Source organism: Ostrea edulis, chromosome 3, assembly GCF_947568905.1.
Source record: "Ostrea edulis chromosome 3, xbOstEdul1.1, whole genome shotgun sequence".
Classification (NCBI taxonomy): domain Eukaryota; kingdom Metazoa; phylum Mollusca; class Bivalvia; order Ostreida; family Ostreidae; genus Ostrea; species Ostrea edulis.
In genome coordinates this window covers 26,807,976-26,824,999 of record NC_079166.1, presented here as the reverse complement: position 1 = coordinate 26,824,999, position 17,024 = coordinate 26,807,976, and the positions used below count along the sequence as shown (strand labels likewise).

General features: G+C 34.8%; 4 protein-coding genes across 7 annotated transcripts in view; 1 reads left to right on the top strand and 3 right to left on the bottom strand.

Annotated features, from left to right (window-relative positions):
* Positions 1–1,001: 1,001 nt before the first annotated feature.
* LOC125673501 (uncharacterized) lies at positions 1,002–5,217 on the bottom strand. Its single transcript, XM_048910102.2, has 5 exons — positions 4,710–5,217; positions 3,828–4,100; positions 3,157–3,387; positions 2,377–2,467; positions 1,002–2,287 (listed from the first exon to the last, which is right to left on the bottom strand). Exons 1-5 carry the CDS (start codon positions 4,765–4,767, stop codon positions 1,867–1,869), a joined length of 1,074 nt encoding a protein of 357 aa, XP_048766059.2. The 5' UTR covers positions 4,768–5,217; the 3' UTR covers positions 1,002–1,866.
* On the top strand, positions 4,858–16,372 carry LOC125673523 (protein jagunal homolog 1-like). Of its 3 annotated transcripts, none has more exons than XM_048910139.2 (3): positions 4,858–4,953; positions 13,103–13,256; positions 14,724–16,372. In XM_048910139.2, exons 2-3 carry the CDS (start codon positions 13,168–13,170, stop codon positions 15,202–15,204), a joined length of 570 nt encoding a protein of 189 aa, XP_048766096.1. In that variant the 5' UTR covers positions 4,858–4,953; positions 13,103–13,167; the 3' UTR covers positions 15,205–16,372. The 3 variants fall into 3 exon arrangements, with proteins under 3 accessions (XP_048766096.1, XP_056016297.1, XP_048766097.1); XM_056160322.1 differs by lacking the exon at positions 4,858–4,953 and adding an exon at positions 10,159–10,211; XM_048910140.2 differs by lacking the exon at positions 4,858–4,953 and having other exon boundaries at positions 13,183–13,473.
* On the bottom strand, positions 5,891–13,094 carry LOC125673519 (interleukin-1 receptor-associated kinase 1-binding protein 1-like). Its single transcript, XM_048910130.2, has 3 exons — positions 12,565–13,094; positions 8,600–8,796; positions 5,891–6,845 (listed from the first exon to the last, which is right to left on the bottom strand). The coding sequence occupies exons 1-3, from the start codon at positions 12,847–12,849 to the stop codon at positions 6,572–6,574; spliced, it is 756 nt and encodes a 251-aa protein (XP_048766087.2). The 5' UTR covers positions 12,850–13,094; the 3' UTR covers positions 5,891–6,571.
* Positions 16,371–17,024, bottom strand: part of LOC125673503 (quinone oxidoreductase-like protein 1) — a 9,395-nt gene continuing 8,741 nt past the window's right edge. For both annotated transcript variants that reach the window (XM_048910103.2, XM_056160320.1), the window contains one exon: positions 16,371–16,592. In XM_048910103.2, the coding sequence (XP_048766060.1) occupies positions 16,496–16,592 (97 nt within the window). In that variant the 3' untranslated portion in view covers positions 16,371–16,495. The remainder of the gene's footprint in view (positions 16,593–17,024) is intronic.

Sequence of the window (17,024 nt, the reverse complement as noted above, 5' to 3'; positions counted from 1 at the left end):
AATGAGATCTTCACACACTGAATGTTCTGAATAAAAGGTTTTAAATATAAATATTTATTATTCATTATTAAACAAGTATTATGAATTTACGATTTTAAACAAAGTTTTCCCCGGAATGACAGTGTGTTTCAGATAGTAGTTGAATAAATAATTTGACAAAACAAGTTATTTTGGCTTGAATGTGCTAGGTATAGCTACAGTGGCAAATATATCTTGGGATGTATGTTATGTGTTTAATGAAAACAAAATTGAACTTAGGTATCATCATAATTCCTAGTATATAGATGGGTGCAAATACGAATCTAAGCAACGTGGTCAATTGCGGAAAATTCAAATAAAAACTTACATGGACCAGCAATAGGTCTGTAGCTGAGAGGGAAGGTACATAGCCCATATGATAGGTAGATTTTTAAGATGGACAGACAACGTCTAAATGTCCTCGGCAGTAAAGGGGTACCTGCTCAGAGCATGTTTTGTGAACCAGCATCAGTATGTATGGCTTACAAGTAATTTAGGGTCGTAATTTATAAACTATACACCAATATGAAATATAAATAATGACAAAAGGGAAATATGATTTTTCATTAGTTTGTCATAATATGACTTTGATGTACATCTATACCCCCTACCCACATGTTTCAGGGAAAGAACACCAAAAAACAAAAATCTGTCTTATCTGAAAGAACAGTAAATATCTAGCGTTTTGCATTTTCATTCATTCATTTATTGAATCCCATCACCATTATGTAACGTTGTACAGACATAAAAGAAACAGAGTTGCTACAAACAGAAAGTAGATCTAATGTAAGCGTGAAATAGAGTACTTGTAGAGGTTTTGTTGTCGTCGCATTTCTACGCCTAACGTTTGACGTAACCACGGCGCTTAGCGGAATTTGAACCCACGAGCGGACGCTTTAATAAGCACCGAGTTACCGCGACAGGTCGGAAGATGATTAAAGTTTGCCAATGGCATTAGCTGATAAAAGCAATTAAGTCAGCCACATTTTTATTCATATTTAATGCAATCTATACCTAAAGTATGTACAAATCATTTGTAGAAAGACACAATTGTGACATCTCTATAATTAGAGCTTGTCAATTAAACAACAATATGGTGATGAAATAAAAGGTTTGTTAGCAACATCCGAATATATATAATCACTTTCCTTTTCAAAAAACATAGCTGAAGGTTGACATACAATCAGAATCATATCGGTTACACCGAAATACATTTCAGCATGTGTGTAGTGGTTAATTAAATTAATTTAATCACTGGCTCACAGAGATTCTAAACGACTGCAGTCATCGTAAGAAAGTTCGGACTAGCGAACAAACCTTTAAACATCGACATCATTCACATTCTGTAAGATCATCCATCCCCATTTCACACCTCATTAGAAATCAATCGCTCTAATCATCATCAGTCTTCCTTTCATATATATATATACAGGATATGACACAATCGTTCACACGGCAGCGGTGCAGTAAGTTTGAAGGTTCTACATGACCGAGTCCCCGCCAATCAATAATCAATCAGGATTTCACAGAGTATAGTCCTCTATTATGCTTATCGTTTCCATCGTAACGTCCTCTTCTGATATAGTAGTACTGAAATACTTTCCCCCCTAAAAACTTACTGCTCATGTCAGTAAGTGTAAAGTTTGTCTGCATAGAGCAATATATATTATACCCATACGCAGAGAGATTGAAGGACAGGGGCACCGTGCATATATAGTAAAGATGATGGCAGTATGGTGGGTTATGTAGCCGGTATAATGACACAAATTGAAACGATTGTCCGGTATGTACAGGTAACTCCGAGACCAGAGGTAGATATTAAGATGGGTATATGCTTTATGTACATTTTCACACAGCAGTGGTACCCGGCCCCTCGGAGACCACAGGGGTACTGTTGTATGCTTTCTGGTCCAGAACAACACGTCCGGCGATTGGAGGCGGAAGAACAGGGTTTCCCGTTGGTTCTCCCTTGATGTTCTCAAAGACAACATAATGATTGTCAGAACTCGTGTCCGAGGAATCTCCCTGGCCACCATCACATTCATTATTGTGATTAACGTCACGTGGTACCACTCTAGTCAATGATGACGCCACTTTATCTTTATTTAAATTTTCAAAATTTTGTCGATTTACGTCATTTCCGTTCGTGGAAAATCTAACATCACGTGACATTGAAGGTCGTTCAGCATCTGGATTTTCGCATCCGTCTGGAGGATGTCGTTTGCACCAACCAACAAATAGACTTAAAATACATGCTTTTTCTCCTTGCCTGTAAAAGAATTTATTTATATAGCAAAGCCTGAGTATTAATATTTTTTTTACTAAACTGAAAAAAGTATTCCATCATTGCTTTCTTACCATTTAAACTTTCTAAGGACGAAAACGACGACGATGATACAGACCAGCAAGACAGCAATGGAGACAGCGGACAGTACGATCAACGTCAGATCTACAAAAGTGTAGGAATAAAAACACGTGCAAAAAAGAGAGATCACATGAGAAATACCATGCGTAAAATAAATGTAACGGGTAACTGTACAAGCATCGTCAGTGTTTAAATAAAAATATTTACATTTATATGAATTATAATGATAACCATTTCCTCATGAATGCGCTGCAGTTGTGCACAATGCGAGTATAAATCTAGATGAATATAGTGCGTCTATTTCAACGGCTGATAATTCAATAATCCAATAGAAATGAAAGCAGAATGAAAATATAACAATAAAATTTCATTTTTGAAAATACGTGATGGTATGAACTATGTACAGCGGTTCATGTAGGCATGTACTTTATATGAATCTCTAACACGATTCACGAAGCATGCCGGTGTGAAGCTATGCAATTCATACCCTCATGTTGTTTTTTTTTTTTCAAAATTGAAATTCATTTCTTAAAGGAACCAGAGACACTCAACCACTGGATGGTGATTTTTTTTCTTACGAAATTAAATCTACTGAACACAGGGGTGTAAAATGGTTCTAGAATACCAATAAAAAGAAAACAAACATGTATATTATGATTCCTAACATCAATTTTCCGGGCGAAAATACAAAAAGGGGGACTTGATTCAGTCAACATTTTCTGAAGTTACTGATATATAGATTAACCCCCCCCACACACACACACACACTTTACCATCATTTACTGCCTCCTCTGGTAATGAATTTGGCATCGCTGGGTCAGTGATTGAACCGTGATACATGAAATCTGTGAAATGGTTGTTAGGAGTAACTTGATTCTGTACGGCTGGATTTAGGGGGTAAAGGTTAGCTGACGTCAGTGGAAATCTGGCGTGTGATGTAATATCTATGATATCCGGTTCGTGTGTTTCTGGGTCTTCATCATGCTCGCATTCTGCATCCCCCTCTGAAACAACAGACAAAATTATTACAACCATTTCACAATATTTACATTTCTGATGTTTTTTTCCCCTTCGATATCTTTACTGTTTCCTCATGGAGGCGAAGTAGTTGTAAACAATGCGCTTATGAATACAAAATTACAGATGAATATAATCCGTCTATTTTAACGGCTGGGGAATTCGACAGAAATTAAAGTAATTAATGTAAATATATATAAAATAAACTTCATTTTGAACAAACATGAGGGTGTGAACTACTGAACTACAACAATCCATGTCAGCCTACTTTTCACGAAGCACATGCATATATAGCGTCACGGAATCGGTGTGAAGCGTCGCAGTTTATACCTCAGGGATTTTATTTCTTAAATATAGGCTAAAAAACATCACCATGTTACATGTTACATTAACTATTTAGTTACATCTTTGTAAGGAAATAGCTTACTTTCCACACATTCGTAAATTACACGGAAAAACGTGACATATTCGCATTGGATGGAATAAATCCGCCAGACGGTGACGTTGCAGTTTCTGCGTCCGCAGCACTCCTCCGAAATATCCGCCGGTTCCGTGCAATCTCCAACGGTGTAAAGACACTGTCGCCACTTGTTCCGCCCGTACACGGACTCCTTGATCTGTATCTCAGTTCCAAAAGGGCAATGGAGTTCAATCGTCTGCTTCCCCGATCCCTTCTCCGTACAAACAAAGGCGGATTCTCCTGAAACCAATTATTCAGTTAGAAATATGTAACTAGTTTCTTCATTTATATTTTCAGTTTTCAAAAAATGATGACCACATGACGAAAAAATTAAATTTTAGATTGAAAAAGACATTAAGACCCTAACATACTTAATTAGGCCCTGGACACATTTGTCAAGAAAACAAATATTGCTCCGATCCAGAGTTTTATTCAAAATTCTATTCATTTCAACACGTACAGTAAATTAGAATTACTATCATAACCATGCACCTGCATACATGTACCAGTATTAAAAGAACGTAAACCAGTGTATGAACAGTTAAAATATAAACGTTTCTGTCTCCTCCGCTAGATAACTCGATTCCCATTATCAAATGCAGAACTTGACATATATCTTCTTTTTTGTTTTGTTTAAACTTGACTAGCTGGGTTACTACATCATCAGGATATTGACCAAAAAGAATTATTATAAAACCGTGGGAATTTCAAATCTTGATCCACGCAAATTAGTCCACATACACGAGAACTCATTAGACAATAGCGAATGAAATTTCAAAGTACACAGAGAATTATTTCTGGATTAGTTTATAAATGAATCAACTAAAGATTGTGTTTAAAATGACATACCTGTGCACCTCCGAATGGCAACAATGACAACAAAGAGAGCCAATATTTCTGATAACATTTCCCCTTCTGATTCTTTATCTGTGGTCTAATCACAAACCAACAGACGAATTTCTTTATTGAAACTTTCTGTCTAATACAGGAGGGGCAAATCTGTCTGCCTGGCAGCCGTTTTAGCCCTCGACAGGAGGATTTGACATTACATGCCGGATAGACCTGGGGAAGGAGCGTCTTTGTTTGCTTTGAGGTGAATTTTGTTTCTCGCAGCTGGTGACTGGAGCATTCATCTCGCTTAGGAACATCTGTCGTTTAAATCGTCCATTCGCCACACGGTATCCCATATTTAAGGTCGCGCGATCCCTCAATCGTGACCAAGGCGGTGTTACCCTAGCACCTTACGCCAATGCACCAATAATCTCATTACCTCAATACACTAGTCAGAAGCGTGTGCAGTCAAACGAGAAATTTATCGAGTTGAAATGATGGATTTCAATGCATTCTATCTTTGTTGTCATGCTCTCGAGGTGTTGTGTTTGCCGAGTCGTTTTCTCATCTTTTGTTCAATTTTAAAACGTCAGGTGCAAATCCTTAATTTTTTTTAAAAACGCAATCTCAATTCCCATATTGTAAAATTCCTTTCTTTTATAATATTTCTGATTTTTATCAACAACGTATGCATTGTGTCTTGAATCATAATAAAGGAATCCGAATATTAGGTACGCATGTAATAAAATAAAGATGTTTTTAATATCATCGATCGCGCTATGATGAATACACACAGAGACATAAATAATATGTTATTATACATGTCTGTGATGTGTATAAGAAATTAGGAATAGCTGAACTGATCATATAGAAATTGCCTTAAATATGAAGTAATTTTGATATTTAGATTTCTTGGATGGGATAAGCGATATATGGGGAAAAAAGAAGATAAAACAGATTGTAGAAATTGTAAACATAAAAAACTGAAAAATTCCAACTTGAAAATAAATGTTTCAGGAGAATTTTTAGATGCAGTTGTATCTGATGAATACTGTTACAATCTGACAATTTAAGCTTGAACATTTACTTATTTTTAAAACCAAAGATATTACAGTATAATGTAAAACAAAATTTTAACCAATGTACTAATTTTCAAATATTGACGTTTCTATATGAAAAATTAAAACAATACCATTGCATACTATTTACATATTTACTATCACATTACTCTGCCATTTCGTGTAGAAACAATAGAAAAACATTACTATACGTAAAATATACACTAGATGTGCTCTCTGTACAGACATATAGAATCTGGGTGATGGGAGTCTGCCTGCCCCCCCTCCCCCCCTCCCCTCTTAACATTGATCATTTTCTGTTATGTTCATATGCAGATACTGGGTGACTCCCTTTTCAGCAGCATTGAATGAGTGAATGAGAAGTTGTGAATTCAACCCATGTAGGGAAGGATGAGATCCCCCCACCACACACACACTGTAACAGTTAACAAAATACTATTTTAGCACATTGTCAACACAAATTTATAGCATGTCCCCGAAACTGAGAAATCTGTTGGCATATAATAGCTTGTTATGTTTCCGACGCCCAAAAACAAACATACAAATACGCAAACAGTGTACTAGTTACATAGAAGACAAACATACTGAGAGAAAGGTATCTAGCTTGTGTTTAAGACTTTAAAAAAATCTATTTGTTTTCATCACAGATATAAAGTTGCACTGTTTATGGAATTTATCAACTCATTAGGACACATTTGTGCTTGTCAGTCAAACTCGTGCTATTCTTTCTGAATAAAAATCAGATCGACTTCAGCATGACATCTCGCACACGAAGACCATCTAACACACAAGAAAACGGTGCTAACTCTTGGCATCTGGTCCTGACTTTTTCACTTTCGGTTTCAGTTCAAAAGTGATAGAGATTTTGCTAGAGACAGTCACACTTGCATTGTTTAGTTTCTGTTGTAGAGTTCTGGGGGTATTGAATTCCTCGGGAGAGTCCTCGGTCCCCTGCCATTCCTTGTTTTCTTGTTCCTTGATGCTGATGGGTCGCCCGACAGACTGGTTCACAAACTTAGCCATTTCTTGAGCTTTCTGTTTTGCATTATGAATGGCAAGTAAACTAGCTTGGTGTCTGAAATGAAAACAGCATCATTAACAGCTGCAGTATCATTGACTTCAAGAAAATACGATTTAAAGTCAGATTTCCATTTATACCAAAATAAATACTTAAAATATACTATTTAGAGTGAATGTCTGTCCATGAGAATGTGTGAGTGAAAGAGTGGGAATATTAAACCCCAGTACCCCCAGGTCAGGTCGGCTTGTAAGGGATGTGTAAAAATCCTGACTAACTACCTGAATATATGTTGTCAAAAAAAAAATACTTCTATGCATAACATACAAAAGGGACACACACACATAATACTTGTACAGAACACACAGCAGTACATACACACTTTTAAAGACCCAATTTGAAGTTAACACCCCCAAATGGTAAGCCACCTGTCATTCAAACATTTAACAATAGATCTCAGGGGGAGTGACATCTGCAGAGACTGTGGTCTGGAGGGACTCCAGAGAGGTGTTTCAATAGCAATAACAGTCAATTAGTACAGCCATTCTTTAGATCTTGAGGAAGTCCAGTATACCTGAGTTTTGATAGCATGGACCTGTCCACAACTGCTATTTCCTCCAATGCAATTTTAATGTAATTGTATTCTTTTCTCCTCTATATGCATGTTTTATAAATTACACAATCAGAAATTTAAAACTTGTAACTTACTGAAATAATTTATATTATTAATCTATGATTAGCTCTACATTTATAAAAGAAATTATTCATGCAGCCAATGAATGAGAGTAAGAGAGAGAGAGAGAGAGAGAGAGAGAGAGAGAGGGGGGGGGGGTGGTGGTGGTGGGTGTAGATGGGTGTCAGCTACCCTTAGAGATACAACCATTATACAAACACTATCACACTGAAACTCACATGTCCTGTGTATATCAAAAGTATACATAACACCCTGATCATTTGGTCAGGTAAATTCCAGGTAAATAACAATGACCATAGATGAGCTCTGCCCACATCCAGTGATCCGTGAAGAAACTGTATGGTATTACTTTTGGGTCTTAAGCCATGTTCACATTCACCATTTTACACAAATTTTGCACCTAGTGTATATTGGTGCATGTGAACTGGGGGAAAGTAAAGTTTGCATGTGAGTATTTTTACTCCTAGTGAAACATATGCATGTAGTTCGACTAGGTGAAAATTAATATACTTTTACATATGAGTAAATTTACTCCTGTGTATCATCAGCCATGTGAACATATGGCAAAATTTACACACATGAACAAATTATTGAAATTGTCAATATTAAAATCATACTGCTTATAGTTTTCTTTAAAATTGCATCATGTCCTGTATTAGAAAGGTGAGTCGAGACCTTATGACAGGAAGTTCAGCTATTATTTCAAATAACATTTGAAATATAAATGGAAAAACCTATGGCTATATAATTTATGGAAATATCCATCTCACTCCTTGTCTTCAAAATACATCCATATTACTTGGAAATGGCTAATTTAATACTGATTTACACATGGTGTGCTAGTGCATGTGGACGCATCACAAAACAAATACATAATATACACACATAGAGTAAAATTTGCACTTAATAATAAATGGGTGCAAGTAAACAGCCTGGCTTTTAATACTTTTTTGTACGTAGCAGTACAAGACAATTAATATATACTGTACATGTATGCACCATAGAGCACAATGACTATATAAATTATATCCAAAGCATGAAAGAGATATATGAAAAACTGACAGCACAGGACTGTTTCAGCAATGTGTATGGACAGAGAAAGGCAGGAGAGACCCACCTTAGATTCTGCAGAGTTACGGATGAGTGAAAGAAATCGGGCAGACACACAGTCACAGTCGGGTCCAGTTTCTCCACTAGAAGGTTGGAAACATTTTGACATTTATGGAGGTCGATGAATAGTGCGGATACCTCCACATCCATCTGATACATGGATTCCACACGGCGCATGCTTTTGTTAATCTGGATGTCTGAATCCTATAATGAAACAAAGGATCGTTTAACAGTGAATAGATAAATCAGATTTGTGTTCTAATATACTGATACATCAATACAGGTCTCCTGTCAGGTCAACTTGGGCCAAAAATCACAAGCTCCACAAGACAGGGCATATTCCTTTACAATGAGTGTCTACAAGCTTTATCTGTAACTTCAATATCAATAGGATTCTTCCTCTCTTGATAACAAAGCTATACATGATGTATGAAATCAATATAGCTAAAAATGTCTACAAGTTTGGTGTTATACCACACACAAACAGAATAAATTGAGAGGGAACCCCATTTAGTTGCCTCTTACAGCAAGCAAGGGATACTGAGGACCTATTCGAACCTGGATCCCCACAGGACCCCACTGATAGAAGAATTGATTAATTTTTGTGGTACAATGTAATAACTCGAGCTTGGCACCTATGGTTTACATGCTATTGAAAGTGGAGACATGGAATGTAGTACTAAAGCCCTCTTGAAATTTTTCTCCCCTTTGGAACAATTATAATTTATGTCGTAAGCTTTACAACTTAATGTACTTTTTACATGTATATATGTGAATGAATATAAGGTTGTTAAATCAGTCTTCAAAAATCTAATTGAAAAACTAAAAAATTAGGCAAAGTTTGTTAACATAAAAAATAAAAGAACATTCTTATTTCATAAAAACGAGTATCATATTTTAGATAATATAAGATGTAATATCTTTTATGAAGTTTTATTAAGAAGTAAATTTATATATCCCCTGTATCAGAAAAAAATTCAAACTGAATATGAAATAAACCAAGAAGATTGGAAACAGATATATATATTCAACAAATCAAATAAATGCTGAGCAAGTGGAAGAAAGAGCAAAATGGAAATTGTTTTTTATGTGATATGACTGAAAATATTGAACACCTGATTTTCAAATGTAAAAATGTACAAAACATTTGGAAAATTGTAAGTTTCACCACAAAAGTTAACATAGGATGGAAAGATATATTGATTGGATTTCATCATGAAAATAACAGAAAGATACAATTGTTAAGCAATATCATATCTTTTGTTGCTCTTAAAAGATGTTCTGTAGACTAGAAAATGTGGATAAACAGGAATACAATGTACAGAACCATATCAAACAAAAAGTTTTATTTTGGTGTAAAATTTTGAAATACTGTAAATGTAATCTAAATATGGATGTTATAGAAAAAACTAGGTAATGTTTTGTGACATGTATGTATATGTGTGTGTATGGACTCATCTATGGACTCTAAGTTGGCGTGTGTGGACTTTTAAGGCAGCATGAGCGGTATATTAATTGTTATAATTGAAATCAATATTATAAATGCATTTAATAAACCGCTACTTCCGGGAGTAACCTGTCTCCCAGCTTGGCTGCCTAAGGGTCATCTATGGACTCGTGTGTGTATATGTATATGTGTGTATACTGTCATCACATTGTATATTTTTATAATACACACTATGAAATTATTCATAGTAACAAGGTTTATTTTTGTGTGTGATTGAAATCAATATTATAAATGTATTTAATAAACCGCTACTTCCGGGAGTAACCTGTCTCCCAGCTTGGCTGCCTAAGGGTCATCTATGGACTCTTAAGTTGGTGTGTGTGGACTTTTAAGGCAGCATGAGCGGTATATTAATTCTTCAGTCTATTTAAATAACATTATTTTTTATGAATCAAATCTTAAATCATCTCATCTATAGTGATGTTCCTTTTTCTTTAAAAAAAAAGTATACTAGAATGCATGGTTTGGTTTTTTTTTATCCAAACAAATATCATAATTGATACATATAATAATTTTTTTTATATACATTATAATACGCTAGACAGATAAATATACTTAAGCTTGTACATTATAGAATAGAATTTATAGAATGTGCCCTGCATGGCACAGTAGGAAATGTCTTGTTAAATTTTGAGGGAGCTTAGCCAGGGCTTCATCCCTGACAGCTACATGTACCCTATAGTGTATTTTATTATTACTATCATTATTGTTATAGAATAGGCTCTGGAAAATAAAATATATATATATTTAAAAAAATAATAATAATAATTTAGGTCTTAAATACTATGTGTACACAGCAAGATGCACTGAGAAGTCCTTGAGTGTGCGTGCTGCAATTTCACAAATGAATTTTTTTTATGAAACTCAAAAATTTATTTCGTATAAAAATGGTAAAAAGGAAAAGTTTGATGCCCAATGGAATCGATGGAACCTTCTGTTTTCTTAACTTCTCTCTCTTCCTCTTCTTCTAGCTTTCTTTCTCAAACCACACATACCTTCAGCTCATATGCTTTGTTTTTTTCCCCCTTCTTCTCTGGATATAATATTATTGTATATCTGATATACCGGTATGTGTACAAAAATAAAAAATTATAAAAAAAAAAAAAAAAAAAAAAAAAAAAAAAAAAAAATTTAGGTCGTATATCTTGTAATAAACAATGACGTTCAGCATTCAAATTTTAAAAACATGACAACACCAGATGGGAACACAAAAGATATTTAAACATGCATCGTTGCAAATTGTCAATGTATTAGGATTGGTGTATCCTATGTTATACTTTCAATGACATCTCAAATGGTGGGTGTCCAGCATTATAGTCTGATTAATGATTATCATTAATGATCGTCATAATTGTAAAGTCAATTCAAAGGAGATTAAAATAGAATTTGATGTCAAAACTTTTATATTTGGTGATACAAAACAAAAACATTTAAGGTCATACAATGCATTACTTATAATAATAAAAAAATATATATATAGGAATAGATGTCAAAAAAATCAGCTAACACTTAAAGCCCTTATAAATGATTGGAAACAATTGTATCAAATCAACCTGGATAGTTATAAGGAAAGAAATGAATTAGATAAATTTAAAATGGACTGGGAAAAATGGTCTCCATTAGTCAATTGACTCCCTCCTCTCTCTCTCTCTCTCTCTCTCTCTCTCTCTCTCTCTCTCTCATAAAAAGAAAATGAACATTATAATATATATATGTACGCTTAAATATATTCATATTCTTTTGTATCTACTTTTGTGCAAATGTATGTTGATTGAGTGAAATAAAAAAAAAAAAAAAAAAAAATAATTGTAAAGTTTTCTTCCTGATGTTTATGGTATACATTTCTAATAATTTTGTCTTTCAGTGGTTATATTGAATTTTTTGTGAAGTTTTCTATTTCTAACAAAATGAAGAAAACGAAGGACTGAGACCAATTTACACAAAATTTTGTAGAGTCTCTGTTGAAGTTGAAGTGGTTGAGAAAGTGGTATGGGATCTGACTGAATGTTATATCATCATTCAAACCAGAATTCATCCCATCACCTGATAGGCTTTATCTATTCTTAATATTATATGTATAAATAAAAATTTGGGCCACTTTCTAACCCCTCTTCATGGACATCTACATTCTCCATAATAAATTGCCGTAGTGGTTGGTTGTACTCTGTGTTAAAAGCACGATTGTATCCTGCATAGGAATGGGTGTATCCAAATGACGTTTGGCCATGGTGTAATAGACTAATTTATTGATTAAAAGTTTTCATTTGGTACAATGTAATTTGAATTACTTCATAAAATGAATTCAGTATAAATTGCTTATTCAAATTATTATACATTGCATCACAAAAAAATCTGACCAATACACAACCCTAACATAATCATTATGAAAAAGTTTGCACACCCATCACAAATGGATTCTAACCTAACATTTCACATCAATTGCCTTAAAAACTTGAATCACTAACCTTTACTGAATGATTATGAAACGTCTGTATTATATAATCTAGTCTTCTTGTGGTGCTCTCTTTAACGTCTGAAACATTTTCCTTTGTTGATGTTATTCTAGCGGTTAGTTTGCATCTGTCAGGAGGCAACGTCACTACTCCAACAGAGGAAACTTGGATTACACGGTTGTCAATCTTGGCCTCTGTTATTTGGTTCTCGTTATTTGCGAATGAATTCATCTTGTTCATTTCTGATGCTGTATCAGGAAGATTAGCAAAAACATGAGATGGTTTAAATAAACTCATCTGGAATTCTGAAACTTACAGAAAATGTTTAAAAAAAGATCACGAAAACCTTCTACAACTTGAGCAAGTTGACACTTGTTTACATCTCCTACAACATTAAAAAAAATTATTTGTTTGATTCACGGTATGAAATATTTAGATTTATCGTCCACCAATCCCTTTGAATAAAACAATATTTTTCATATCCAGCTGTACCATATCGATAAGATATAATTTTGAAAGGTTCTCATTTATATTTCTTTAATGATTTAAGCGATACACCGGAAAAGGTTTTCCCGGCAAGTGAAACGTTGCATTTCGGAATCGAGAGCCGGCGACATGGCATCCAAATATGGATCTCGACCTATTGGTACGGACGGGAGCGATCACTGGCACAGGGAGAGTGTTGCCTGGCAATATAAATTTAGGTATGAGGTCAAAGCTCTACGTTATTGTATTGATGTAACGTGATGGTCTGTGTTTTGTCTGATGGTAAATTAAATAATGTGCAGCATCTCGAGATATTGTATCAGATGTTACTGGTAGGCTATAGTATTTCCTGCCAGAAGATATGTACAAGTAGTTGGGTTTTAGGGAGGCTACGGTATCAGTGAAAATGTTTAACAGTGCACCGTGGATGAAAGAGTAAGTTCTTTGTAAATAATTCTCACAATTGAAAATGACATATTTTCATTTATATTTTGTGTGAAACTTGTGATGTAAAACCTAAGGGATTTGTCAAAAAACGATTGATTTATGATGTAGATCTGTATATTGAGTGCTGATATATACCACATGTATATTTAAAATGCAGTACATGAAGGTATAAACTGTGACACTTCACAAAGTGCATTAGTAATGGTGTTCATGTATTTTTTAGATATGAGATTTATTTCTTATAGTTACATTCTACTTTCATTTCTGTCAACATTTGCTAGCCGTAAAGATAGATGTACGATACTTTTGTAATGTGGGGAAAGGAGAACATCTATTGCAGGATCGGGAATCAAACCCAGGATCCCTGAATTACTAGTCAGGTGCTCTAACCACTGAGCTATCCAGGCTGATAGACACTGTCAATATAGCCTTAACTACTATACATATCAAGATTCATACGCTCATTGTTCACAACTGCAATAAATCATGAGGAAATTGCTATCATTACAATTTGTAAAAATATACCAAAGGCAAAAACACTGGAAATGTAAATATTTGATGATATGCATACATGATATCAGGTGGGTGAAATGTACTGCAAACCTTAAAGTAAAGCTACTATATAATACCAAATGAACCATTCCATTCTGAACTAAAATTGTTCTGTTCTCACATCACACATTCCATCAAGGGCACTGTTCCAGGTCAAAATGTTCTGTTCTCCTTAAAAACCATTTGTCTGTGTTAACTACTCGTTCCTGCATGGTCATTTGAAACTCATCACGTGTTGCTCTGTGGTACATTGTGTAAATACACAGCTACAGGGATAGAATTCTGACCCCCGCTGGCTTTTCATAAAACACAACAGTGAGATATAATGGCAATGACTTGATTGATGTAGGTATTGTATCATTGTATTAAATCAAAATATTATTTGTCAATTGAATACCATTAGACTAAACGCTAAAACCAGAGGGGGAAAAATCTGGAGGTCTAACTGCATAAGAAATGTACCATATTATGTCCAGAGTGTTGTTACATTTTCACTGCAGTCTTGGAATTCATCTGCAAAAACTGAAAGGAAATAGAATTGTATGCTATACAGTATTCAGTATTTATTAACCCAGGCACATGATTGAATTGGATAGTATGGTGATCATAAAACATGGCACTTTGCTTGTGATGCACATACACACTTTCTATGTATTATTCTTCAAATGGGTTCGTTTTCGTTGTAGTTCCCTGAACAAGTCCCGGTTACGGACCGACCTTATTGTTCATCTTTCCTTGGGTCTGCTGATGATAGTGAGAATCCTGCCCGGACTGACCTCATTCCTCGGTGTCGGACCAGTATCCACGCTAAGAAAATGGAGCTTTCCACCGCCGCGACCTTGGGAGTATGCGTGGGTCGTGTGCCTGATGGCGGTGATGGTAGGGTGGCGTTCCATGGCCAGGAATGAAATCAGACTTCTGAAGCAGTATGTTGTGGGATCTGTAATTTTCGGTATTCTTCCCGTGGTCTATGGGTTCGTTGAACAAAGTGATGACTTATACGCATATTTAAATGAAAAAAGATTCCAAGGACAGTTTTTTGGATACCCGGCAGTTCTCGTGTTCTACCTATTTCTTTTCATAGCCATTCAGGTTCATGCATTTGGTGTGTACTTTTCATATCAACTTCTGAAGTCATGGAAACCCCGGGAAAAGAAGACGCAATGATTTAGCCACCGTATGTTCCCGCGTTTGTCTACATATCCATGTTGTTCGAGTGGTTTGACTCCGAGTGCATGTGTACTGTGCTGTACATGATAGTAGCTTAAATACTGCATGATTTGTAGACTTTCCATGTTCATGTTTTATAAAAGTATTTGTATTCATTCATTCATGATGATGGGCAAGTACCCTGTTTTCATTACATGTAAATATGTGGATGATCTTCTAACAGCGATTTCTTTTTTCATTACGTGTTTTGTCCTTGGCGGCATTCAATATACAGTGTACCAATACAGGTACCTAAATGAAACCATTGTACTCGATCTAGTCAGATACTAGGTTGCCTTTTGAAGTCTGGTAATCAAATTATGTGTACTTATGCAAGTAAATTGTGGACTAAACCGAGTTTGCTCCTCTAGTTTAAGAATAGGATGTCAAGTTAGACTTGATTATGTATGCCCAGGACTTGAAGACAAATGTTAAAGAAACATTAAGGATTTGATAACTGGCTCCGAGAACTTTTTGCATTTTGAGAAAAGTGATAGACAATATATGTTGTGTTTATAAATCTTGTCTAAAACTTTTGACATTTTACATGTGTTTGAAATTTTTCTGTCAATTTCCATTCCAGCTTTCAATTAGCTATCAGCTGTTTACCGGTAATAGCGTGGAGGTATTTTATGTATTTGATTATGTTTGAAGTCATTGATTTAAATGATCTTTTTATGTTTTGTAAATGATCGCTTTTAGATGTTTTGGTTTCTCTTTTTTGTTTTTAAAATTGACCAGAGCTAAAGCATTATTATGGAGCTCAAGAAAAAAATATTTAAATCTAAACATTTGTTATGCAATGAATATTCTAACTTTTATTTGGTTTATATGATATACCCAAGGCTAACAGTTGTGGAAATGGCTTGAATTTTTTTCCAAGTATTTGGGTGTATTAGTCAAATGTTTGTGCATGCTGTGCAAGAGTTTTGCCCCTTTTTAAATATAAACACTGTTGGTGTAATCGATGTCAGCCCACGCACACGTGCAGCTTCAATGGTTGTCAATGATTCAGGTCTAAATCATTGTGTTCTTGTTCTATGCCTGTTAACGGTTTCACACTGGTAAAGAAAAAAATTATACCTCAGATCCCGTTTGGTGATGTTAATAAATTTGGAGGAACCAATATTTTTCTCATTTATTCTTTCTGCAGAGAAAAACCTTGCATGCAATTTATACAGAAATACCAACCACAACATATAGTATAACAGGGACAAAAGAATGTGAAGATGAGAAAGAGAAATGCACTCTAGATCTTGACTATGACTTTTCCCGTACGAAATTCTTCTAGATTTTTCATGGCATCAACTGCATCATCGAGTGTGAAAGTTTTTGATATTTTACACCTGAAAAATAGGAAGGATGGCAAAATTATTTTGTATTATTGCCAAGTAATTTAAATTTTGATAAATTGATGCAGATTTGAATGTATACGAGCGGCGGGGAGAATGGACACCACAGGAAACTTGCATTCATGGATTGCTTCCAAGATTTGCTCATAGTTTGCAAGTCATCACACTTAACTTTTATGAAATCCAAGCTGTAATTTTTATATGCCTATCAATAGAAGTTTAATACAGCTTTGTCTGTCCATCTACCCTGTGTTGGTGCATCTGTGTTTATTTTTGCACTGTTGGTGTTATCTCATGTATGTTTTCACCACAGACTCTCAATGTTTTAAACATCTATAATAAAACATGTTTTTCTTCCTGTAAAAAACCTATTCATGTGAATAGTGTGTTTACAGGAATAATATTTTATTATTAGATTTTAGAAAA

Coding starts and splice junctions, on each gene's coding strand:
- LOC125673501 (XM_048910102.2), bottom strand. CDS start 4,767: ATGTTATCAGAAATATTGGCTCTCTTTGTTGTCATTGTTGCCATTCGG. Junction 4,101..4,709: donor TGCCATTCGGAGGTGCACAG/GTATGTCATTTT, acceptor AATTGGTTTCAG/GAGAATCCGCCTTTGTTTGT. Junction 2,288..2,376: donor GTCCTTAGAAAGTTTAAATG/GTAAGAAAGCAA, acceptor ATTCTTTTACAG/GCAAGGAGAAAAAGCATGTA.
- LOC125673523 (XM_056160322.1), top strand. Junction 13,257..14,723: donor GCCTGGCAATATAAATTTAG/GTATGAGGTCAA, acceptor TTTTCGTTGTAG/TTCCCTGAACAAGTCCCGGT.
- LOC125673519 (XM_048910130.2), bottom strand. CDS start 12,849: ATGAGTTTATTTAAACCATCTCATGTTTTTGCTAATCTTCCTGATACA. Junction 8,797..12,564: donor TTCATAATCATTCAGTAAAG/GTTAGTGATTCA, acceptor GTTTCATTATAG/GATTCAGACATCCAGATTAA. Junction 6,846..8,599: donor GTAACTCTGCAGAATCTAAG/GTGGGTCTCTCC, acceptor TTTTCATTTCAG/ACACCAAGCTAGTTTACTTG.